Raw genomic sequence first — 25,018 nt, 5'->3', positions numbered from 1 at the left:
TATAGTTGGTTTATGGTGTTGTGTCTGGCTTTGTTGATCTCTTCCATGTTCAGTTTCAACCCTCCTGTCTCCTAGTCACCTTGTGTTTAGTCGCTGAGTTGTGTCCAGCTCTTTGCAACCCCATGAACTCTTTTCCAGGCAAGAATACTGGAGTGGGTTGCCATTTCCTTCTCTAGTCGCCTTACCTTCCCTCTGTCTCCGTGTGCGGCCTTCTTAACTCGTTCAAGCCCAGCACTGCGTGGTCCCGCAGTGGGGCTGTCAGTGCTTCATGAGAAGCAGCAATGCGTGTGGCCAGGCTGGGTTGCGGTTGAGACTGAGGGCGACTGTCCTGCAGGCTTCCTCGCTTTTGAGAGGGTGGCGGGGCACACCTGTAGGTGTCCGACAAGTTTTCTGCCCCTTGTCGCTTGGGCATTTCTTGCCTGGACTGTGGGCAGGAACACTTGGGGTACAGAGCAGGAAGGACCCCGCTCCAGTCTTCAAACGGGAGGAACTCAAGGCAGCAGTGTTCTTCAAAACCTCCAGCCCCAGTTGTTGAGAATTTGAGCCCAGGGAAGAAAATTAGCCTGGAACCTGAGCAGCTCTGGACCAGCTTGAGAAGCTCTAATTTCTCAAGACATTCACTCCTGCTTGACCTGGCTCAGCAAATGGGTCACCCTGTCCCTCCCAGGAACTCACCAGTGATGGAGAGTGCCTGTGAGAGTCTGAGGGTGGTTTCTGCTTTATAAACATCTGCTTCCCTTGTCAGTTGATAAAGGTAAAAACAGCACCGGGTCCCCTCTGGGAAGGAGATTTTCCCGTGTCCTTGACAGGCAAACAGACTGAAGCAGATTTATCCAGACACACAATGGGCAGACGAAGGTGAGCTCGTGAGCAACCAAGCACTGACGTCCTGTTCAGATCAGGTACTAAGTCTTAGTCACCCAGCCACTGACGATGCACTTCCAGGGTCAAAGGAACTAACCAGTGATGAATCCAGAAATCCCAGAAATCAAACAGGAGAGAATTCATCTCCACCTGGGATGCTAAATTGGAGCTCAAAGCGTCCCCAGTCCTCAACTTCCAGTGTAAACTGTGCCCTGTCCAGGTCGCCCCTAGTTTCTTCCTCTGGGAGTGGAGGAACTGTCATCAATCTCCTGAGGAGGCAGCAGGTGAAAGAGCATGGGAGTGTAGAAGGAGCCCCCAGGCTCCTTGGCTCAGCTCTGCCACCAGCCCAGCCATGTGGCCTTGGGCAAGACCTCCCTTCCCTGGACTGCAGCAGTGGGTGTCCCTTCTCACTCCAACGTCTCAGGCTGCAGCTCAAGCCCAACCTCTCACCCTGGATTCCCGCTCCAGTGCCCACGCTCTTTGGGTGTAGTTCTGAGTGGGGGCTGGAGCAGGCCAAGGGTTGCCCTGGTTTCTATCCAGGTGAGTCATCCAGGGTTTCACAAGCATTGCCGTTTGGGTCCTGGCTTCAAACACACGAATAAATCAATTTTCACCCCTGCTCCCAGCTCCTGGGTGATGACCACCCTGCAAACCCAGCTCATATTTGCAAGCCCTGTGATGGTATTCTTCAGCTAAGATACATGGTGGGAAACTAGGCACTAGCAAAATTGAATGAAATGCCCTAAACCCAGCCCCCTGGCACTTTCCTGACCTGTCTGCCATGGCAGGTGAGGGTCAGGGAGCAGGAAAGCACGCAGGAGGAATGCTGATGTTTCATTTCCAGGTCAGCTCTTTGAAATGGCTCAGTCGCCATGACCCAGCCTCGACCTGCCAGGTGTCCAGAGAATGTGGCCAGACTCACTTGGACGATTTCCTCCACCCGAGAAAATGACAGGGTGGAAGAGTCTGAGACTTGGTGGGAGACTATGAATTAGAGAGAGGGGTGAAATTAGGAGTACAGACCGGCAGGAGCAAGCCTGGGGGAAGAGTCTTCACCTCTCAGAGTTGGTGTCCTGCTTTGTAAAATGGGCCTTTTTCCAGGCCCTATTGGCAGTGGGGACACAGATTCATAGCTCAGAAATATGAGAGTGGGGTGCATGAGCACAGAGGATGCGTTTGACTCTGGGTGAGACAGACACCTGATTTTGCCCCTGTGACCCTGCCCCTGTCCTGCATGTTTGGTCCTCCATCTGGCAGCTCGGACAGTACAGAATCTGTCTGCAGTGCAGGAGACCTGGGTTCAATCTCCGGGTCAGGAAGATTCCTTGGAGAAGGAAATGGCAACTCACTCCAGTATACTTGCCTGGAGAATCCCATGGACAGAGGAGCCTGGTGGGCTACAGTCCAGGGGGTCTCAGAGAGTCAGACACCACTAAACCCCTGGTTTCTCCCAGCATCCAGCCCATTCTCCTCATCTGCTCTGTTACCTGCCACCTGGATCGCGTGCAGGGTCTGAACAATTATCCCTGAGATGTCAGTTTTCTCCAGATGGAGACCAACTAAGTGTCTGAAGGTCTGAGGCTAGGACATCTGGGCACAGGAAGCTGGAGGATGGGAGAGAAACGGGTGTGAGAAAGGGCCATGGAGTGGGGTTGAGTCTCTAAAAGAAGGAGCAGAAATACTGGGGGAAAGGTCAAGGTGACACTGATGTAGGAAATGGTTTGATGAAAGAAAACAGAGCGAGGGCTTCCCTGGTGGCTCAGTGGTAGAGAACCCACCTGACAATGCAGGACACACGTTCGATCCCTAGTCCTGGAAGATCCCACATGCTGCGGATCAAATAAGCCCGTGCACCACAACTTCTGAGCCTGCACTCTAGAGCCCAGAAACCGCAACTACTGAAGCCCAAGCATCCTAGAGCCCTTGTTCCACAACAAGAGTAGCCACTAGGATGAGAAGCCTCCACACTGCAACTGGAGAGTAGCCCCTGATCACCCCATCTAGAGAAAAAAGGCCCTCACAACGACTAAGACCCAACACAGCCAAAAATAAATAAATGTGTGCTAAGTCATTTCAGTTGTGTCCGACTCTTTGCAATCCCATGGACTGTAGCCTGCCAGGCTCCTCCGTTTATGGGATTCTCCAGGCAAGAATACTGGGGTGGGTTGCCATGCCCTCCTCCAGGGCATATTCCCAACCTGGGGATCGAACCTGTGTCTCTTTCATCTGCATTGGCAGGCAGTTTCTTTACACTAGTGCCATCTGGGAAGCCCTATAAAATTATTTTAAAAGTCGTATCTTTTAAAAAGAAAGAACAAAGTAAACAAAACTAGAGTCTAAGAAAACCACCGCTGAACTTAGCCTAGATGTGGAGTGGGGGCAATTCCCAATTCACAGGGAAGGTGGCACAGATAGATCTTAATTCCAAGCAAAGCCAGTATATGATACAACAGCTCGTGGAGTTGAAAGAGACCTTTGAGATCACCTTCTCTGGATGTTCCCCAAAGTGGCAACTGATCAGAACCACCACCCTAGACTCACTAAAGCAGAATCTCAAGGTTGAAGAGGATTCCAGTGCAGCCTAGCAACAATTACAGATGCCCTCCAAACCCCTGCTTCTGCTTCACTGCTTAAGTAACAGGTGACTTGTTGAACCCCATACAGCTACCTAGCAGAACTCAAGAGCCAGGACTCAAAGTCCAGACAGACACAAACCATACTAACGTGCTGTGCGGCATGATTCCCTGTGGGGGTCCTTTAAATAGAATATTCCTTGACTTTTTTTTAAATTTCAAATTTATAACATTTACCCAAGTCAAAGCATAGTGTTTAAAATGATGGATGCCAGTGGCACAGTATGTCTGGTTTATTTGTGCTTTTTTTTCAATATTTTTTAACATACAATAAAATTTCTGTGCATGAGTTCTATGAGTTTGAGCACTTGCAGACTTGTGGAAGCGCCACTACTATCAGGATCAAAATAATTCCCTCAAAGGACTTCCCTGGTTGTCCAGTGGTTAAGACTCCAAGCTTCTAGTGCAGGGGCCCTGGGTTCGATCCCTGGTCAGAGAACTAGATCCCACAGGCCGCAACTAAGAGTTCAAAGATCCTGCAGGCTACAACTAAGACCCGGCACAGTCAAATAAATACATACATAGACATTTCTAAAGAAAGTTCTGTCACCCCAAACCCTCTTCTGCTACTTCTTTATGGCCACCCCCTTCCCCCAATCTTAACCCTTGGCAACCACTGATGTGTTCATCACTGGTACAAATGTACCATTTCCAGAATGTCATATAATGAAATGATACACAGGCATACATTGTTTTATTGTGCTTTGCTTTATTTACTTCGCAGATTCTGTTTTTTGGCATTTTTTTTTTTAACAAATTAAACATTTGTGGAAGCCCAGCACTGAGCAGGGCCATTGGTACCATTTTTTCCGACATTTTGCTCACTTCATGTCTCTGTGCCGTGCTCAGATGCTTCAGTGTGCCCAACTCTTTGCGACTATAGCCTATGGACTGTAGCCTGCCAGGTGTCTCTGTCCATGGGATTCTCCAGGCAAGAATACTGGAGTGGATTGCCATGCCCTCCTCCAAGGGATCTTCCGGACCCAGGGATGGAACACATGTCCCCTCTGGCTCCTGCATTGCAGGTGGATTCTTTACTGCTGAGCCACTGGAGAAGGTAATTCTGGCAACATCCAAACTTTCTCGTTATCATTATATTTGCAAAGGTGATCTGTGGCCAGTGAGCTTTTTTAAGTCTTTATTGAACTTGTTACAATACTGTTTTTTCTTTATGTTTTGTTTTTTTGGCCAAGAGTCATGTGGGATCTTAGTTCCCCGACCAGGGATCAAACTCGCATCCCCTGCATTGGGAGGTGAAGTTTTAACCCCTGGACCGCCTGGGAAGACCCCGATCAGTGACCTTTGATGTTACTATTGCAAAAAGATTACGACTTGCTGGAGGCCCTGATGATGGTTAGGATTTTTTAGCGATGAAGCATTTTAAATTAAGGATGAAGCATTTCTAAAGTAAGGTATGGAGCATTTTAAAATAAAGCATTTTTAAATTAATTAATTTTTAGACATAATGCCAGTGCACATATAATAGACTATCATATGGTGAAAACATAATTTTTATGTGCACTGGGAAACCAAAAATTCATCTGACTCACTCCGAACCAAACCAGCAATAAAGGTGTTGCTATGCTATGCAACCTTTGGAGAGTGACTCTTACACTCAGCATAAAGCCTTTAAGGTGCACTCATGTTGTTGTGCATAGTAATAGTTCACTCCTTCCTACTGCCAAGCGCTGTTTCACTGTGTGTTTATGGTTTGTTCATCCATTCGTCTGTCAAAGAACATTCCAGTTGTTTCCAGTTTTTGGCAATTATGAATAGAACTGCCCTAAAAAATCATGTACACGTGTGTGAACATGTTTTAGTTTCTTTAGGAGTGAAATGGCATGGGATTTCTAGGTCATATGGAAGTGCATATTTAACTTTGTGAGAAAATGCCAAACTGTTTCGCAGAGTGGCTGGACCGTTTTGCAATCCCAGCAGCCATGTACGAAGAGTTCCAGTTGCTTTGTATCCTTGCCAGTAGCTGGTATTGTCAGCTTCTATTTTATTTTGCCCATTCTATTAGATGTGTGGGCATTCTTTCATGCACAGTGAAACGTTTATAAACATCTCACCATGGTTTTAATTTGTATTTCCCTGGTGATTAATGGTGCTGGACAGCCTTTCATGCACTTGTTTGTCATCATTTTAACCTCTTTGATGACGTGTCTAAGGCTTTCAGCTTTTTTTTCAAAATTGGGTTATTTTCTTATTGTTGAGTTTCAAGCTTTCCTTATGTATTCTAGTTAGAAGTCTTTTGTTAGATAGGGATTTACAAGTACTGTCTCCCATTCTGTAGTTTGTTTTTTCCTCTTTTTGGTGTTGTCTTTTTCAAAGCAAAATTCTAAATTTTGATGAAGTCCAACTTCTCACTTTTTTTTTTCTTTTATGAATCATGATTTTGGTGTCCTATCCAGGGACACTTTGCCGAACTCTTGGTATCTGACTAAGATTTTCTTCTGCTATTTTCTGAAAGTCTTCTGGTTGTACATTTGTATTTACATCTCTCCTTGGTTGCGTTTTGGTAACTTATGACTTTCAGAGTTGGTCTGATTCATCAAAGCCGTTGGATTTGTGTGTAGAATTATTTGTAGAGTTCCCTTACTAACCTTTAATCTTTGTGGGGTGTGCAGTGATATCTCCTTTTATTCCTAATATTGGTTATCTGTATTTTCTCTTTTTTTTTTTTTTTTTTGTTCAGTATGGCTAGAGGTTTATCAATTTTATTGATCATTTCAAAGAATCAATGTTTATTTCATTGCTTTTTTTTTTTTTTTCATATTCTTTATTTCCTGCTCTTGGGTTTTCCTCCTACTTGCCTTTGCTCATCTTTATGTAACTTCTCAAGGTAGAGAGGTACAGATTGTTGACTTTAGACCTTTCTAACGCAAGCATTTGATACTCTAATTTTTCCTGTAATCACTACTTTAGTGATTACACATATTTTTAATATTGTATATTTTTCTTTTTGTTAAGTTCACAATATTTCCTAATTTCTTTTGAGACTACCTTTGGACTCTGGGTTTAGAAGTGTGTTGTTTAATTTCCAAGTGTTTGGCAACTTCCTTTTTATCTGTTACTGATTTCTAGTTTTAATTATATTATGCTCAGAACGTATACTTTGTATGACCTTTTAAATTTGTTAATTTTATGACCCAGGATATAATCTATCTTGGTAAATGCTCTGTGTGCACTTGGAGGAAAAAAAAAAAGTGTATTATACTATCTTGTGGGAGTCTTCTAGAAATTTTAATTAGTTCCTGGTATTTGATGGCATCATTCAGTTTTATGAAGTGAAGTTGCTCAGTTGTGTCCGAGTCTTTGCGACCCCATGGACTGTAGCCTACCAGGCTCTGGGATTTCCCAGCAAGAGTACTGGAGTGGGTTGCCCTATACAGCTATATATTCACTGATTTTGTTTCCTTGTTCCATTGATTACTGGGGGAGCAGTTTTGACTTTTTTTTTTTGCTGTAACTGTAGACTTGTCCATTTTCTCCTTGATATATATCAGTTTCTGCTTCATGTATTTTGAAGCTCTGTAGTTAGACACAGAGACATTTTGAATTATGTCTTCTTGGAAAACAACTTTTTATCGTTGTTCTTCATCCCTGGTAATTTTCTTCGCTCTAAAGTTCATTTGTCTGATGTTACTACAGTCACTTCATCTTTCTTTTGATTAGTATTTGCATGGTACTTCTTTTCCCATCCTTTTACTTTTTTTTTTTTTTTTTTACTATTTGTTCGTTTAGTTAGCTGCACTGGGCCTTAGTTGCGACATATGGGACCTAGTTCCCTGAACAGGGATTGATGCCAGACAGTGGAAGAATAAATTCTTAACCACTGGATCACTAGGGAAGGACCTCTTTCTTTATTCTTGACATCTCAAGTCTCTTCTGTTATTTCTCTTCTGTCTCAAGATCACCCTTTAGCACTTCTTTTACAGTAGATCCGATGGTAACAAATTCTCATACTTTTCCTCCACCCAAGAATGTCTTTATTCCACATTCATTCCTGAGTGATATTTTCACTGGATACAGAATTCTGAGTTGACAATGTTCTTTCAGGACTTTAAGCATTGTTCCACTTTATTCTGGCTTCTGTAGCTGCTAATGAGAAATCTTCTGTAATCTGAATCATTGTTTTTCATATATGTTTTTGTATACGAAACGCGTTGTCTTTCTCTGAATGGCCTTAGAGTGTTTTTCTGTCTTTAATTTTCAGCAATTTGATTATGATGTGTCTGGTCATGGATTTCTTTGAGCGTATCCTGTTTGCTCTCACCAAGTTTCTTGAGTCTGTATGTTTATCTTTGAAGAAAGTAGGGAAAACCACTAGATCATTCAGGTATGACCTAAATCAAATCCCTTATGATTATACAGTGGAAGTGACAAATAGATTCAAGGGATTAGATCTGATAGACAGAGTGCCTGAAGAACTATGGACAGAGTTTCATGACATTGTACAGAAGACAGGGATCAAGACCATCAGCAAAAAAAGAAATGCAAAAAGGCAAAACGGTTGTCTGAAGAGGTCTTACAAAAAGCTGTGAAAAGAAGAGAAGCTAAAGGCAAAGGAGAAAAGGAAAGATATACACATTTGAATGCAGAGTTCCAAAGAATAGCAAGGAGAGATAAGAAAGCCTTCCTCAGTGATCAGTGCAAAGAAGTAGAGGAAAACAGCAGAATGGGAAAGACTAGAGAGCTCTTCAAGAAAATTAGAGATACCAAGGGAACATTTCATGCAAAGATGAGCACAATAAAGGACAGAAATGGTATGAACCTAACAGAAGCAGAAGATATTAAGAAGAGGTGGCAAGAATACACAGAAGAACTGTACAAAAAATATCTTCATGACCCAGATAACCACGATGGTGTGATCGTTCATCTAGAGCCAGACATCCTTGAATGCGAAGTCAAGTGGGTCTTAGGAAGCATCACTACAAACAAAGCTAGTGGAGGTGATGGAATTCCAGTTGAGCTATTTCAAATCTTATAATATGATGCTGTGAAAGTGCTGCTGCACTCCATATGCCAGCAAATTTGGAAAACTCGGCAGTGGCCACAGGACCGGAAAAGGTCCGTTTTCATCCCAATCCCAAAGAAAGGCAATGCCAAAGAATGCTCAAACTACCGCACAATTGCATTCATCTCACACGCTAGTAAAGTAATGCTCAAAATTCTCCAAGCCAGGCTTCAACAGTACGTGAACCACGAACTTCCTGGTGTTCAAGCTGGTTTTAGAAAAGGCAGAGGAACCAGAGATCAAATTGCCATCATCCACTGGATTATCAAAAAAGCAAGACAGTTTCAGAAAAACATCTACTTCTGCTTTACTGACTACGTCAAAGCCTTTTTTTGACTGTGTGGATCACAATAAACTGTGGAAAATTCTGAAAGAGATGGGAATACCAGATCACCTGACCTGCCTCTTGAGAAACCTGTATGCAGGTCAGGAAGCAACAGAACTGGACATGAAACAACAGACTGCTTCCAAATAGGGAAAGGAGTATGTCGAGGCTGTATATTGTCACCCTGCTTATTTAACTTATATGCAGAGTACATCATGAGAAACGCTGGACTGGAAGAAGCACAAGCTGGAATCAAGACTGCCAGGAGAAATATCAATAACCTCAGATATGCAGATGACACCACCCTTATGGCAGAAAAGTGAAGAAGAACTAAAGAGCCTCTTGATGAAAGTGAAAGAGGAGAGTGAAAAAGTTGGCTTAAAGCTCAACATTCAGAAAACTAAGATCATGGCATCTGGTCCCATCACTTCATGGCAAATAGATGGGGAAACAATGGAAACAGTGACAGATTTTATTTTTGGCAGCTCCAAAATCACTGCAGATGGTGACTGCAGCCATGAAATTAAAAGACGCTTACTCCTTTAAAGAAGAATTATGACCAACCTAGACAGCATATTAAAAAGCAGAGACATTACTTTGCCAACAAAGATCTATCTAGTCAAAACTATGGTTTTTCCAGTAGTCATGTATGGATGTGAGAGTTGGACTATAAAGAAAGCTGAGCACCAAAGAATTGATGCTTTTGAACTGTAGTGTTAGAGAAGACTCTTTAGAGTCCCTTGGACAGCAAGGACAACCAACCAGTGAATCCTAAAGGAAATCAATCCTGAATATTCACTGGAAGGACTGATGCTGAAGCTGAAACTCCAATACTTTAGCCACGTGATGCAAAAATCTGACTCATTTGCAAAGACCCTGATGCTGGGAAAGATTGAAGGCTGGAGGGGAAGGGGACGACAGAAGATGAGATGATTGGATGGCATCACCGACTTGTTGGACATGAGTTTGAGTAAACTCCGGGAGTTGGTTGTGGACAGTGAGGCCTGGCTGTAGTCCATGGGGTCGCAAAGAGTCAGACACGACTGAGCGACTGAACTGAAGTGAACTGATGTTTATCTTTTGCCAAATTTGGGACATTTTTAGCTACGATTTCTTTTTTTTCTTTATATATTTTATTGAACTATAGTTGACTCACAATGTTTCAGGTGCACAGCAACGTGGTTCAGTTATACATATACACATATTATTTTTTAAATTATTTTCCATTCTAATAATTTTTCTGTTCTGTATTTTTCGCCTCGCCTTCTGAGAATCTGTTGACAGAAATGTTAAACCTTTTAATAGTGTTCGACAGGCCCTGAGGCTCTGGTAATTTTTTTGTTGTTTTTATTTTTTATCTCTTTTTATCTGTTGTTTAGATTTCATGATTTTTTTTTTTGGCTGTGCCACTCAGCTTGTGGGATCTTTGTTCCCTGATCAGGGATTGAATCCAGGCCCTGGCAGTGAAAGCTCAAGTCTTAACCACTGGACCACTAGTGAATTCCCCCAAATTGCATAATTTGTATCGATCTACCTTCAAACTCACGCTTTTGTCTGTTATCTTCATTCTGCTATTAAAACCTATCCAGCAAAGATTTTATTTTGGTTATTCCTATCTTTCAGTTCTAAAATCTCCATTTACTTCTTTGTAGCTTTTACTTCTCTGCTGAAACTTTCTATTAATATATTTTCATTTGTTTCAAGAGCATTCTCCCTTTCTTTTTCCAATATAGTTATACTAACTGTTTTGCAGTCTTTGCCTTCCAAAACCTCTGTCATCTTTGTCTTTTCCTAGAGAGCTCTTTGTATGCTGAGTAGTTTCAGATCATACCCTGAAAGATGGAATACAGTTTCAAGACTCTGGGTCTTATGAAAATACTAAAGAGAATATCTTCTGTTTCAGCAAGTGATCGACCAGGTTAGAGTCAGGCAGCAACCTGCCTTTTTTTTGCACTGTGGTTCCAATGTCAATTTAATTTTCAGTTTGCAGTGCTATTCGGATCAGTCCTACACGTGTGCCACCCAGTGGCCAGTCGGACCTGGACCGTGGCCCATCCTATAGCTCAGCTCACAAGGCTTCAGGTAAGCTGTTCAGGGTCAGATTCATGCTTGCACAGTTCAGAGGTGAGCCCAGGAGTTTGCACAGAGCTATCTGGGCTGCTCTCTTGATTTCTCTTTCTGTGATCTCCTGGTACTTTCTGGTTCTCTGGAGCTTCTCTTTCCAATCCTCTGGCCCAAAAGTCAGAGTTTTAGTTTCTCTGCTCTGCTGGACATTTTTTGTTTTTTAACATTTATTTGGCTGAGCCATGTCTTAGTTGTGGCACTTGGATCTTTAGTTGCTGTCCAGGGATCAAATTTCGGCCCTTCTGTTTTGGGGGTCTTAGCCACTGGACCACCAGGGAAGTCCCTCTGCTGGACATTTCTCACTATGTGTCTGGGTCAAGCAATAAGAGAAGAGAGAAAGGAAAAAGAAGGGCAGATTCGCTCCACATTTTTGTGCCCAGAGCTCCAGTGGTCAGAGAGAAGGGTTTTCCTTCCCAGAGTTTTCAGTGTCTGCCCAGCCACCGTTGCCGTCACCGTGCTGCTGTGGCGACCGCCACCCTGGTGTCCTGTGGGGCTGGAGGGGAGAGGGGAAAGAAAGAGGGGACTTCCCCCCACTGCCAGAGCCCCCTAGACCTGCAGCAGAGGGCTCCAAGGGGAGCCTTTCAGCTCACACCAGATGTGCACTTCTAGGTTTGGGCTGCCTTTGGGTTCATTCCAGGTGATACTGGAGGGGTGGGGGGAAAGGAAAACTCACCACTGCTTTAGTGGAACTTTGAATTCTGGTGTCTTTCTCCCAGCTACCATTTACTTCTTGGTTGCTTGTTTGCTTTTTGGGTTTTTCTGGTTGCACTGTGTCGTTTACAGGATCCCAGTTCCCAGGGATCGAACCCCAGGCTCTCAGCAGGGAAAGTGCATGGGTCGAAATCTCTGGACCACCAGGGACGTCCCTGCTTTGTTTACTGTTCACCACAGATCTCAGATAACTGCTCTGTGCATTCTGTCCAGGACTGTCAGAGAGACAGGGTGGGGTGAGCCTACTCCATTTACAATCTATGTGACCCTAGGCAGGTTAAGATGACTTTTCTGTACCACATCCGTCATCTTTAGAAGCGGATGGTAGTGATATTAACCTCAGAAGTTTGTTGTATTAAATGAGTTTATATCCATAAGGCACTAAGAGTGCTTGATCACAGTAAGTGCTTAATAAATATTACTAACAGTACTTAATAATAAATAATATTTTTCATTAGCAATTATCATAGAAAGATTAGAAAATAGAGATGGGCAAAAAGATGAAAGTCACCCAAAATCCCAATGCCCAGAAGTATAATATATGCATCCTGATTTGTATTATTTCAGATTTTTCAGTCAAGATATATTTATTAATTGACTGGACACATGAACAATTAGTAGAAGCATAGAACTGTATTCCCTGTCCTGTTCCCCAAATGATACATTTCGCTTTAGGGAGCCAAAGCAGGTCACAGGAAGAAAACTTTCAAGCTCTCGGCCTTCTTCCCACGATTCCTCCCACTCAGAATGCTCATCCTCCCCTTTCTTTATCAGGTTCACTGCTACTTGGGTATCTAGTTTCAATTTAAAGGTCACATCCTCTTAGGAGGCTTCCCTGACCCCAGATGAGAAGTAGATTCTCTGGTAAGGGCTTTCGTGTCACCCTATACTTCTTAGTACTTACCACGCACTTAATTATGTAACCATACAGTTAAGAATCTCAGAGGACAGACAAGTTCTGTACTTAAGAGTTTCACATTTGCTCATTTTTCTCTCCCAAAATGAGCAGGATGGTGCCCCTGGCCTCCCCATCCATCCTCCAAGGCGCTATGGTTGAAGCCTGTTCGGCTGATCCAAGGTGGCACTAATCTGGGCAAGTCTGCTTACATAAATGGGCCACCACAGCTCCAAGCTGAGTCAATGAGCAGTGAAGTCCCATTTTCCAGTCCAACCGCAGAGATCCGAATTCAGTAGGAACCGGGGTGCGAGTGGGGTCCAGCAATATGCATTTTCAAAAGCTGCCCTGATGATTCTGATGCTGATGGACCAAAAAAACTGCTTGTGGTAGGACACCTCCGACACGCCTTCCAAAGATCCTTGCCTTCTAACCATCACTAGGCTGGACCTGGTGACTGGTAAATGACGGGATGTTTCCTCCCCAGTTAGGTTACAGAAGACTGGGCTTTCACCTTGCCGAGGTGGTCTCTGGCTCTTGCTCTGATGAAGGGGGCAGCCTCTGACCTATAGTCAGCCAAGGAGTGAGGACCTCAGCCTGACCACCCAGAGGTAGGGAATCCTGCTGACAATCGCTGGCTATGCCTGGAAGTCAGTCCCACCCACTGGAACCCTGAGCTGAGACACCCTCAGTCACACCCTGCGGTAGCCTTGGAAGGGACCCTGAAAACTCAGCAGAAAACTGTAGTGCTGAGTTGTGCAGATTTCCGGGCTGTAGAAACCGAGATAATAACCATGTGTTGTTTTAAGCCGCTAGGTTTCAGGGTAATTTGTTATACAGCAGCAGAGCACTCACTCACTGCCTAGACACGCCCCTCTGAACTACTGTCTCTCCACGCATGCTGGAAGACGCACCTAAGCAGAGAACTTCTCACGTCTCTCTCTTTTTTTGTTTTGTTACCACAAATAAGATCTTTTATTTGTCACCATTAAGAGTCTGCATTTTAAACCGATTCTTGGACTGGTGGCTCGTATCCATCAGCTCGTTCAACTTTGGCACCTGCCTCATCCCCAGTAGCTTTTCCAGAACTACTACCTTCACCATGTAGCTCCATGAGTTTTCCCAATTCAAATTTGGGCTTCTTCAGCATTTTTACTTTTCTAACGAAGACATCATGGAGCGGATAGATTGGCAAGCCTTTTCTATGTCTTTTCCAATGCTATCTGGAATCAATTTATTGACTACCTCTTTCAAGTCATTTGCACCTCTCGGGTCACAATTTCCATCATCTTCTTGCGGATCTGGCGCACCTGCTGGTGCTGGGCGTAAGAGGTCTTCCGAATCTGATTGTTGCGCTTTTTAGTAAAACCCACGCAGAACAGACGAAGCAAGTAACCGTCGGTCGTCTTGACATCAACGTGAGCTTCAATCATGGTCTGCCATCTTTTGACCATGGAACACATTTTGTCACGGGTAAGACCCATACCATGAAAATTAGTCAGGCAGTTTTTGCCCTGAACATCCTCAGTAATTAGCTTGAATTTTCTAAATGCTACTTCATCATTCTGCAGATCAGCAAGACTCACTTCAAAAACACGACCTTTGAGGCCATCAGATGCGATTTCGGTTCCTTGAGTTCTTGTGACCAATGTTTTCCCAATATTCCTTATATTGAACATAGCTGGTGCTTTCACATCATACCAATCTTTTTTAGAAAATGGGTCAACCACTTTCTTCTTGGCTCCCTTTTGGCCTCCTTTCAGTAAGGCGCTTGTTCTTGCCGACCGCCATGGTGCTGCTCAGAGAACCAAAAAGGCTCACTTCTCTTTAATACGATCTCATCAAATACGGGCTTCCCAGGTGGTGCCAGTGGTAAAGCATCTGTCTGCCAATGCAGGAGATGCAAGGGACATGGGTTTGAGAAGAGGAATCTGGGAGACCTGGGTCAGGAAGATCCCTTGGAGAAGGAAATAGCAAACCACTCCAGTATTCCTGCCTGGAGAATCCCATGGACAGAGGAGCCTGCTGGGCTACAGTCCATGGGGTCAGAAAGAGTTGGACACGACTGAGCACGCATGCACGCACACACATCAAATACTGACTAGAGACACTGTCTTTGCTTTTTGCGTAGAAAGGTGCATCCCAGTCCAAACGCACTTTTTATGTCCAGAGACTTTGGCTTAACCTTCTAAGAGTTACCTGTTTCATGTGTGTGAACTCTGAATTCGCACGAATGCAAGTTCTCTTTCTCCTCCTATCACAGTGGCCCAGCCCTAAGCTCCTCTAGCTAGGGTTGCCATCGATTTGGGATCATCGTCTGAGAAAGTACAAGTGATGAGAATTTTCGGCTGGAAGATTTTTCCTGGAACCCTAGGCTTTGTTATACATGGAATCCCTAATGTGCTAAGTCACTTCAGTCCTGTCTGACTCTGTGATCCTGTGGATTGTATCCCACCAGGCTCCTCTGTCCGTAGGATTCTCCAGGTGAGAATACTGGAGTGGGCTGCCATTTCCATCTCCAGGGGATCTTCCTAACCCAGGGATTGAACCTGCACCTCTTGCGTCTCCTGCATTGGCAGGCAGGTTCTTTACCACTAGTGCCACGTGGGCATCCGTAAATCCTGAACCAACTCCACGGTCAAAACAGTCCACAAGAATTCACTCCCCCATCTCCAAGCCTTGGGAGGCAAATGCCCTGTCTTTGTAAGTCAAAGACAAATTTCATTTGCATGTCCTTGAGGCTGTGAATGGCCCTTTCTCCCTCTGGGTATAGGACCTGGCAGTCCAAGACCACCCACATCAGACCCTGGAGCCATTCACTGAAGGTTGGAACTGCAGGGATCAGGGCAGTTATGGAGTCAAAGCTGGAGGCAGCTTACAGGAAAACGAGATATTAAAGTTCAAGGAAAAAGTGGGGTATGGGCAGAGGGAGGGGACACAGGCTCGAAGCACCAGGAGTTAGCGACTTCTACAGAAATGGACAGTGTGGGAGGACAGAGGGATTTATTGCAAAGGTAAAGATTTGAATCAAGATGCAAAAGTCTCAATAGGCTCCAATACTTTGGCTACCTGATGCGAAGAGCCAACTCACTGGAAAAGTTTACCCTAATGCCGGGAAAGATTGAGGACAGGAGAAGGGGGAAACAGAGGATGAAACTGTTGGATGGCCTCATTGACTCAGTGGATATGAATTTGAACAAACTCTGGGAGATTGTGAAGGACAGGGGAGCTTGGTGTGCTACAGGGCATGGGGTTACAGAGTCAACTTAGCGGCTGAACAAGAAGCTAGTCTAGACCAAAGCTAAAATGAGAGGCCGAGAGTCAACTGAGAAGACAGGGCTCACTGGACTGGTCTCAGGAAGTCTCCACTGCCCCTCAAGACAACAGACTCACCTAGCCCACTTTTAACCAAACACTCAGGATCCACCCCTACTTCCAATTCTATTTCAACTGATACTTTAAGACCAGTAAACAACGGTCTCCCCCTAGAGGACAGCACAAGCTAGGGAAAGCGGCTCGGTCAACACTGGGACCCTCAGGAGGCGACTGCCTCTCATGCAAGTGGGAGACCAACTGTCCCTTACACTAGAGCACCCCAAGTTTAGGGTGTGCACAGCAGTGCACTGAGCCAAGGGGACCAAACCCACACCTCTCGAATGCCCTGCCATGGACAGGGGACAGGAGTCCAACTACGGCTTCTTACTGAGACCTGAGAGTCCCGTATGATTTGTTTTATTTCTGGCTGTGCTGGGTCTTCACTGTTGCTCAGGCTTTTTGGGGGTTACTCTAGTTGTGGTGTGTGGGCTCCTCATTGCGGTGGCTTCTCTTGTTGTGGAGCACGGGCTCTAGGGTGCACAGGCTTCGGTAGTTGTGGCACGTGGGCTCAGCAGTTGCAGCTCCCAGGCTCTAGAGCATGGAGTCGGTAGCTGTGGTGCACGGGCTTAGCTGCTCTGCGGCCTGTGGGATCTGCCCAATCAGGGACTGAACCTGTGTCTCCCATATTGGCAGGCAGATTCTCTACCACTGAGCCACCAGGGAAGCCCTCCTGTGGTTTTGATGCAAAAATTGAAGTTTACTATCAACTCTTCCCCTACAATCCTATGAGGTGGAGGTAAACAGGCTGAACTCAGAGTTCCCCGAGAGCAGGGACAGTGACCACCATTTTGCATCTCCAGCTGCGCACACGCTGGTGCCCAGCAAGCGCCCTCGGCTCCTGAATGAATGCCGACATACTGAGCAATCTGTTCAAAGTTCAACGGCCTAGGATCTAGGTCTCCAGGCACCCAGTGGGCTTCGGCATAGTATTTGGTTCTCCTGTTTTTCTGGCACTTCGCTTTAGAGTGAGCTGGGAAAGAGCCTTCTGTGCGTCCACAAATACCAAAGACAGAAGACACCCCCTGCAGGGCTGGTGAGATAGTTTGTAGATAGACTTCTCATAGATTTATTTGTGTGTCATGTTATATATAGATATATGTATATATACTCTTTTTATACAATCTATATCCCCTCCCGTTCCCCACCAAACTCACAAGAGGAAGTATAAATCCTTCCAGGATGGCCGTCAGGCTTTCGAGGACAGCCAGGGCCAAGAAAGAACCATCTCATGACAGCTTGAGAACAGCTGTCTTGAGGCTCTGGGGTCACTGGAGCAGCAGTGCTCCCAGGACCTGACGTGGGGAGAGATGGGAATGGCTGCAGAGGGACAAGATTCTAGGCTGCGAGTGTCCAGCGACTCCTAGAATGGCAGGCTGGCTCCCAGAGCTCTCGGCATGGGAATAAAAGTGGGAGCCCTATGGCTCTTTGGATGCTGCCTGAACAGGCAGGGGGGTGGCGGCAGGCGGGGAGAGGCATGCAAGGCGTGGGCGGCAGGAAAGGAACTTGGGGGTCTTACGCTGGGGACAGTGGTGTGTAGTGAATGGGGGCAGATGCTGGGTCCTAAAGAAACAGGGCAAAGAGCATGGCGGGGAAGAGGAGGGGACAAGGGAACACGTAAGAAAGTCATGTGAAACAAAAAGTACCAACAAAACCATGACTTGTACTTCCCTCCTCCCTGGAGAAGGTGTGGCCTATGCTTGGGGGTGGGGGAGCAGGCATGGGAGCCGGCAGGGCTAGGGGTCAGGAACCTAGATTATCAGCTGGCCAGGGGCACAGGAAGGCTGAGGACTCCTATGGGCGGGCGGGTGGGCAGTGAGCACCCCACATCCCGAGAAGAAATGACAGTCCTTTCAGTTCGACTTGGACCAAATCTTGGCGCTCCCTCGGAGCCTGGCAAGGAGGAAAGAGAGACAGAGGGGGCTGTAGGGAACCGCTAGGCACTGCAACCCCCCAATTCCTGACCCCCACAAGCTTCTGAAGGGATGAGGGAGGCAGGAGCAGGCAGCCTGGACTGGAGTGGCCCCCACACCCGCTCACCCCTTGCCCTTGGAGGCTTTTTTGCTGGGCTGGCGCTGGTTGGTGCCTGGGGCCGGCTCCCTCAGCTCAGTCAGGTGCTGCTCGGGGTCTTGAGATGTGGCCGCGGCCGCCGCGGCTGTTGTAACCTTAATGGTTTTCTTCAGGTTGGCGACCTACCCAGAGGAAAGGAATGGGGGGAAACAAGGAAGGTTCCAGACCCTGACTGTCCCTGCCCACCTGGTCTGTCTCCACCACCGCTGTCCAAACCCCTCTGCCCGGGACAAGTGGCCCGGGCCAGAGGAGGAGCTGGGTTCAGCCAGCTGGCCCCCCAACTGCTCACCTCACTCTCGATCTGCTGCTTCAAGCCCAGCTGCTGCTCCTTGTGCTGGTTGGCCCGGCTCACCTGCTCCTCAATGCCTGACAGGACCACCTCGCAGCCCACACACCTGTGGGAATTGGCGGGGAGGAGGTCAGCGTGGGAGGGCGTTGACCACAGATTCACGAGGAAAAGACTCAGGGAGACCCCTCAGTCCTGGTGTCGGGAACCCTGTCTGAGCTAGAAGCTTCGCCAGGGCACGTAGAGACCGCCTATGACAAAATTCCCAGGACAGAAGGACACTCAGGGAGGAAGAGGGAGGAGACAGGCAGTGCCTGGAGTGATGTGCAAGACGGGAAAGGGAAAGTGTTAGCTGCTCAGTCATGTCCGAGTCTTTGCGACCCTATGGACTGTAGCCCACCAGGCTCCTCTGTCCATGGGATTCTCCAGGCAAGAATACTGTAGTGGGTTGCCATGCCCTTCTCCAGGGGATCTTCTCAACCCAGGGACTGAACCCAGGTCTCCTGTATTGCAGACAGGTTCTTTACCTTCCTTGGAAGCCCCCCCAAAATGGGAGTAGGAGCTAAAACAGAAACAGGGTGGCAAAGGTTACAGAGGAAAAAAGGAAGGCACGTTAACAAACCGAAGTCACACAAGAACACAAAGAAAACAGACGTGGGAGAGGCCAGTGGCCTGTGGACAGTGCTGGTCACAGAGCTGGGGAGCTGCATCCAGCCTGAGACGGGTGACCCATCCCCCAGGGGACCACGACTCAAGGTTACCACCCCCTCCCACACCAGGTACTCCAGGCATGCTTCTCCCTCCGGCCCCTACCCCTCCTCCTTCCCTTTCAAACTCACATCCTCTGCCCTGCCCAGCCCTCCTCCCTCTCCAAAGCACCCCTCCCTTCCTGGGGTCTCACCACTCCTGCAGGGTCCGGGCGATGGCGCTGAGGTCCTGGCGCTGGATGTCCCGCCCGATGCTGTAGTCGACCTCCAGCCGCTGGTGGCGCTGGTCCAGGGAGCCGCGCAGCACGTCGGCGTACACGGCCTCGATGACCAGGTCTTCTAGCTGCCTCACGTTGCGCAGGGCCAGCGCCTCCAGCAGCACTGCATAGGGGATACACTGGGGCCCCAGGGCGGCGGGGTCTGTGTGGGGCCGCAGCAGAGCGGGCTTCCAAGACGCCCTTCTCTCCATCCCCCTGCCCACCCTCCACTCCTACTCCTAATCGCCTCCTCTAAGAGGCTGGTTCTAAGGCAACATAAATTAACAAGTATCCCCACCTGAGAAATAACAGGATGAGAATCTTAAATAAAAGACATACGCCCCCTTGGACTTCCCAGGTGGCGCTAGTGGCAAAGAACCCGCCTGACATCATGGGAGGATGTGGTGTGGGGGAGGTCTGGAGCTACTCCATCTACTTCCAAAGAGGCATCTCACAGGAGTCAGCCTGATTTAAGTAAAACCATAAGCATGACGGAGAGTGACGTAACACCTGGGAGATGCAGATGGGTGGGGGGATAGTCAAAAACAGGACCCAACAGGTAATACAAATGTGTAACACTTCTGGGTTATAGATTTCTTTCTTTTTGGTCACATTGTACACCTTGCAGGATCTTAGGGGAGGAGGGGGCTGTTGAAGGACACAGCCAGCAGCATCTGTGTTGCTATTCTGAATCCAAAGGCAAAAGGTGTTTTACTTAGAACCTGAGTTGGTTGAAAAGCAAAAGAGAAAACTAGCAGAATCATATTCAGCCCCAAAGGCCGAAGGTAATGGAGTTCAGATGTGGGCCCTGGATCGTTGCGGGAGGCAAGAAGAAGCAACACGGTGACCGTTCCCTTCCGATGGACCCCCGAGAAGGGACATACAGAAAGGTGTTCTGTGACTCAGGACCCGATAGGGACTGTCACTCACCTTGACTTTGGCAGCTAAGGTGACGACCGATAGGTGTCGAAGCTTATTCTTCTGAGCCTCTGTGAGTGGGGGAAGATTCCGGGCTTCGGCTAGAAAAAAATAAAGTGTAGGAAATCCTGATTTGCACTTTTGTGGGAAGTCCTAGCCTCCTTCCTTTTTTTTTTTTTTTTTTTGAGTTTTCCATGCCAATTCAGGTCTTGACCCTGACCCTGTGTACCCAAGGGATCTAAGTCAGGTACCCCAGGAATGTCTTATAAGTCCCTCTGTAAATTGCCCTTCTCCCACCTCCAGTCTCCAGAGCTCCAACCCCTCCGGTTACCTAAGTAGTCAGCGTACGTCCCGTAAGCAAACACTGTGAGCAGCCGGAACGTGGAAGCGAAGTCGCTCTCAGCCAGCTGTGGAAACATGAGGGGAGAGAAGCGGTGACAGGAAGGGCCTCTCTCCCCACCCTCCAGACTCTGCCTGTTTGAACCCCAATCTCCAGGCCCAGCTTTCCCCTCCAACACTAGCTCTCCCAGCTCACCGAAAGGAATTCTCTGCCTCTCTGATTCTCCCCAAGGAAGCCTCATTTTCACCTCCAGGCCTTTGTTGATTCTGTCCCCCAGACCCACAATACCCTCTTCCTCCATCTGCCTCCCAATTCCTACCCTAAAGTCAGAGTTAAAAACTTTCGTAGTGTTTAGTTACCTAACACATCTCACACACACGCACACCTCCCGGACATTACAAACTGTGTTGTTTCATCCTTAGAGTATATGTAGTATTTCTGAATTTGAATACCCTTAGGAGTCTGCTGTACTCCCCAATTCACCAAGGACTTCCGCCTTGGCCTCACTCCCGTGACAGCTGCAGGATATGGGCCGGCATTGGGAGGTGCCTCTGCTTCAGACTGGTCTCAGCTGGGAGCATGCATCACCCAAGCCAGTCCACCCAGACCTCCTCTCCTCCTACCACTGATCACCCACTTAGTCCATCAAAGCCCACCTGATGCTGTTACCTAACAATGTCTTTCTTTTCAACAAGATTACAGACCTGGTTTCTCCCACTCAGATCTAGCAGAAATGTGCATGTACTTGGCTCTGCTGATAAATACTTGCTAAATAAGTGATTTATACATGGATATCCATTCACCTTATCTCCGCAACTGGACTGTACGTTTCAGAAGGGGAGCCCTGTGGCTTGTACTTTCCTGGTATTCCCAGGACTAGAAGAGTGCTAAACAGGCACCCAAAACCTACCTCTCCTCCTTCCCCTTGATTCTCTGATTCCACTGCAGAGGAAAGCAGGGAAAGAAGGCAGCCAGTTTTCTTTGGACAAGAAGGATCCCAAAAGGTTAACTGCATTGACTCAATCACTGGCCCTCAAAAAATTTACTCAGAGTTCACCCACCTACCACCGTCATAGTATCTCAGAACTTTGGCTGGTGCCATACATCTTGGTAATCTACTCACTCTGGACTTTAAACTCTTAACTCTATCACTTCTGTGTGAACAGGTCTCTCCCCTGTGTTCCTAGCATATTATAGTGTGTCTTGAAGAAAAAGATACCTTCTACCTTAGCTAATTTAAGTGAATTTACCGGTCATGACAATTTCACATTCATTCCTTCTATTTGTACCAGACTTTACACTTTCACAGAATCTCACCTGATTTCTACGACACTGAGGGGCAGTAACAGGTCCATTTTGTTTTGTTTTTTGTGGCCATACCATGTGGCATGTGGGATCTCAGTTTCCCCACCTGGGATCAATCCTCCACCCCCTGCACTGGAAGGTGGAGTCTTAACCACTGAACTGCCAGAGAAGCCCCCATGTCCAGTTTTTAAAAAGAAAATGTAGGTCCTAAAATAAAAGTGACCTGATTAAGGTAACAGGCTTCCCTGGTGGCTCAGACAGTAAAAAATCTGCCTGCAATGCAGGAGACCAGGGGTTGATCCCTTCCTGGGGAAGATCCCCTGGAGTAGGAAATGGCAACCTACGCCAGTATCCTTGCCTGGAGAATCCCATGAACAGAGGAGCCTGATGGGCTACAGTCCATGGGGTCACAACGAGTCAGATACAACTGAGCAACTAACACACACTACAATCAAGGTAATATGATTATTAAGAGCTATAACATTGATGGAGACAGGCTGAAATCAGTTCTCCTATTCTGAATCACAAGCTCTTATTCAGCTGAATGGTTATCGGGTTGCAAAACGAGCCCTGTCCACCCATTCTTAGTCTTCAGCCCCAGGCCTCCTTGGGAGCTATCCAGGTCAGGAACCCACCTCTCTAACATTAGGCATATCCAGCAGTTCCCCAAACACGTAGACACCAGGGGCCTCCAGCACCTGGTGGATGAGTGTGGCCAGCGCTGCCCCCTTGGCGGACTTGGCCAGGAGCAGAAACTGCTCCTGGTTCTGCCCTGTCACCTTGACCTCCGCACTCATGTTGGCGCTGAGCTGGGGGGACCTGGGCTCGGGAAGTCTGGAGCTGCAAGGAAAGAGGATGGGAAGCTGGAGGTTTCTGAACTGGGGAAGCTGGAAAGCACAAGGCCTAGGGGCTGGATTGCAGAGGCACTGAGCCACTTTGTAACCACAGTGTAACCCTCGTATCTTAGGAATCCTAAGATCAGCCACTTCGATGGCACCCTGGCTGATACAGCGTTGTCACGCCCACCTCCCCCATGCCTGAGCCTATGCCCAAATCCCACCACGCGCACCCCATGGAACTCCAAGGCACAAGTCTCAGTGGGGGAAGGGATGTCACATAGTGTCCACCCCAAAGACGACGCTCCCCGAAATATCCACTGTGCCCCGCAGGTGCCCCACACCACGTGACCTCACCCTCGCGATCCTTTCACGTGGCTCCGCCCCCTCCCTTAAAGAGGCCGCCGAGGGACCGTGGGCTCCCGCCGGCTACCCCGTCGTACTCTGGGTCAGACTCTGCGGGCCGCTACCTGGAAGCTCCGTCTTCCAGCGCACCGGGCGGGGCCACCGCTCCGTCACCTCCGGCAGCTGTTCTCAGCTTTTCCTGCCACCTCCCTGCAGGGTCACTCTGGCCCCTAAACTCTATGGCTGGCTTCCGGCCGTACTTCCGCTCTTATGGGGCGGATTTCTTGCGCGACATGCCCCGCCCTCGCCTCTGACTGCTGCAGCTCCCGAGAGCGACGCAGGCATTCTGCTCTCTCATTGGCTGTTGAGGAAAGACTGATGGGCGACTTCTTTCCTGCTCTGTTTCAATAAAACTTTATTGTTGGTCGGGTACTAGACGCTAAATGAGGAGGGGGCTCCTAGTCTCAGGCAGGTCCGGGCTTGTTCAGAGTTGTCTAAGCTGCCTGCCGAATAGCTCGGAGAAGGAAATGGCAACCCACTCCAGTACTCTTGCCTGGAGAATCCAATGGACGGAGGAGCCTGGTGGGCTGCAGTCCATGGGGTCGCTAAGGGTCGGACACGACTGAGCGACTTCACTTTGACTTTTCACTTTCATGCATTGGAGAAGGAAATGGCAACCCACTCCAGTGTTCTTGCCTGGAGAATCCCAGGGATTCTGGTGGGCTGCCGTCTATGGGGTCTCACAGAGTCGGACACGACTGAAGCGATTTAGCAGCAGCAGCAGCAGCCTAATAGCTCGACTTCTGGCTTCATGGGGTGCTTGAGGTGAGAGGAAAGCTGTGATCGGAAGAGAGGGTCAGAAAGAAAAAAGGAAGGTAGGATGAAGAGAAGAGGACATCAGTAATAGACGTCCAGTAGCAGAGATCACCTGGGTATAGCAACCACTCTTTTTTTTTTTGGAGGAGCAAGAGAAAAAAGTGGAAACAATAAAGGAGATAGTAATAACTACCATGTATTGAATATTCCCTGGTGGCTCAATGGTAAAGAATCTACCTTGCAATGCAGGAGACTCCGGTTTGATCCCTTGGTTGGGAAGATTCCCTGAAGAAGGAAATGGCAACCCACTCCAGTATTCTTGCCTAGGAAATCCCATGGACAGAGGAGCCTGACAGACTAGTCCATGGGGTCGCAAAAGAGTCTTAGCAACTAACAACAAATTGAATATTTACTATTGATCAGACATCTTTTAAAATTAAAATTGTATCCCACTGAATCCTTGTAACAGCGTCCCCATTGTGACTCCAGGACACCATCTTATCATGATTACAACATGTGTTTATAGAGAGATGCTTTTCTGTAATATTGACTCTTTTACTTCCTGGGGAAGGGAAAAAAAAAAAAAAACCTAAGAGGAGGGAAAGCATATATTGTTACTCCCACTCTACAGCTTAGAAAAACTGAGGCTCATAAAAATTGATTTTACGTGGAACCTATGTGTTTTCAAACCTGGATTTTCAAAACCCATGTGTTTTCAAATCTTTCCAATTCACCATGATACTTTAGGTGAAAAAAATAAACAACTAACATTTCTATAGTGTTCTGTATTTCATACTGGCCTTGCAGAAGGTCAAATGAGAGAGTTAATGATGTCTTGGAGCTTTCCGGTGAGGCACTGAGCTAATAGTTTACTTATTCATTTGATACTTAAAACAATTCATTATTGTTTCTCTTTTCCAAATGGAAAAACAGGACTCGGGGACTTAAGTAAACAAGGAAAAGGGAGAAGGAGATGAAAAAGAATAAGGAGGAAGAGGCAGGGGAGGAGAAAGAATAAATGAGTTGATACCTCAAAGTGAGAAGCAATCAAAGGCATAAGAAACCATCCAAAGTTTGGAGGAACCAAATAATTATTTGATCTAACCATATCTATTAATATTTGGAAAGGAAAAAGAGAAATATGAGGAAAGAATGAGAAATGAGACAATATATGTTCTATTATGTGCCATGTCT

At 47.0% G+C, this 25,018-nt stretch overlaps 1 protein-coding gene and 1 pseudogene across 3 annotated transcripts; both read right to left on the bottom strand.

Moving 5' to 3' along the window:
- Positions 1–13,609: 13,609 nt before the first annotated feature.
- Positions 13,610–16,842, bottom strand: LOC138988000 (small ribosomal subunit protein eS1-like; annotated as a pseudogene).
- A 155-nt stretch (positions 16,843–16,997) lies between these two features.
- COPS7A (COP9 signalosome subunit 7A) lies at positions 16,998–23,274 on the bottom strand. Of its 3 annotated transcripts, none has more exons than XM_005907477.2 (8): positions 23,134–23,274; positions 22,463–22,667; positions 20,514–20,589; positions 20,195–20,283; positions 19,202–19,404; positions 18,304–18,409; positions 17,985–18,136; positions 16,998–17,837 (listed from the first exon to the last, which is right to left on the bottom strand). In XM_005907477.2, the coding sequence occupies exons 2-8, from the start codon at positions 22,622–22,624 to the stop codon at positions 17,798–17,800; spliced, it is 828 nt and encodes a 275-aa protein (XP_005907539.1). In that variant the 5' UTR covers positions 22,625–22,667; positions 23,134–23,274; the 3' UTR covers positions 16,998–17,797. The 3 variants fall into 3 exon arrangements, with proteins under 3 accessions (XP_005907539.1, XP_005907538.1, XP_070227921.1); XM_005907476.3 differs by having other exon boundaries at positions 23,021–23,176; XM_070371820.1 differs by lacking the exon at positions 23,134–23,274 and adding an exon at positions 22,897–23,002.
- Positions 23,275–25,018: the final 1,744 nt, after the last annotated feature.

This window comes from Bos mutus, chromosome 5 (assembly GCF_027580195.1).
Source record: "Bos mutus isolate GX-2022 chromosome 5, NWIPB_WYAK_1.1, whole genome shotgun sequence".
In the NCBI taxonomy this organism is placed as follows: domain Eukaryota; kingdom Metazoa; phylum Chordata; class Mammalia; order Artiodactyla; family Bovidae; genus Bos; species Bos mutus.
This window is presented reverse-complemented; position numbering and strand designations above follow the sequence as displayed.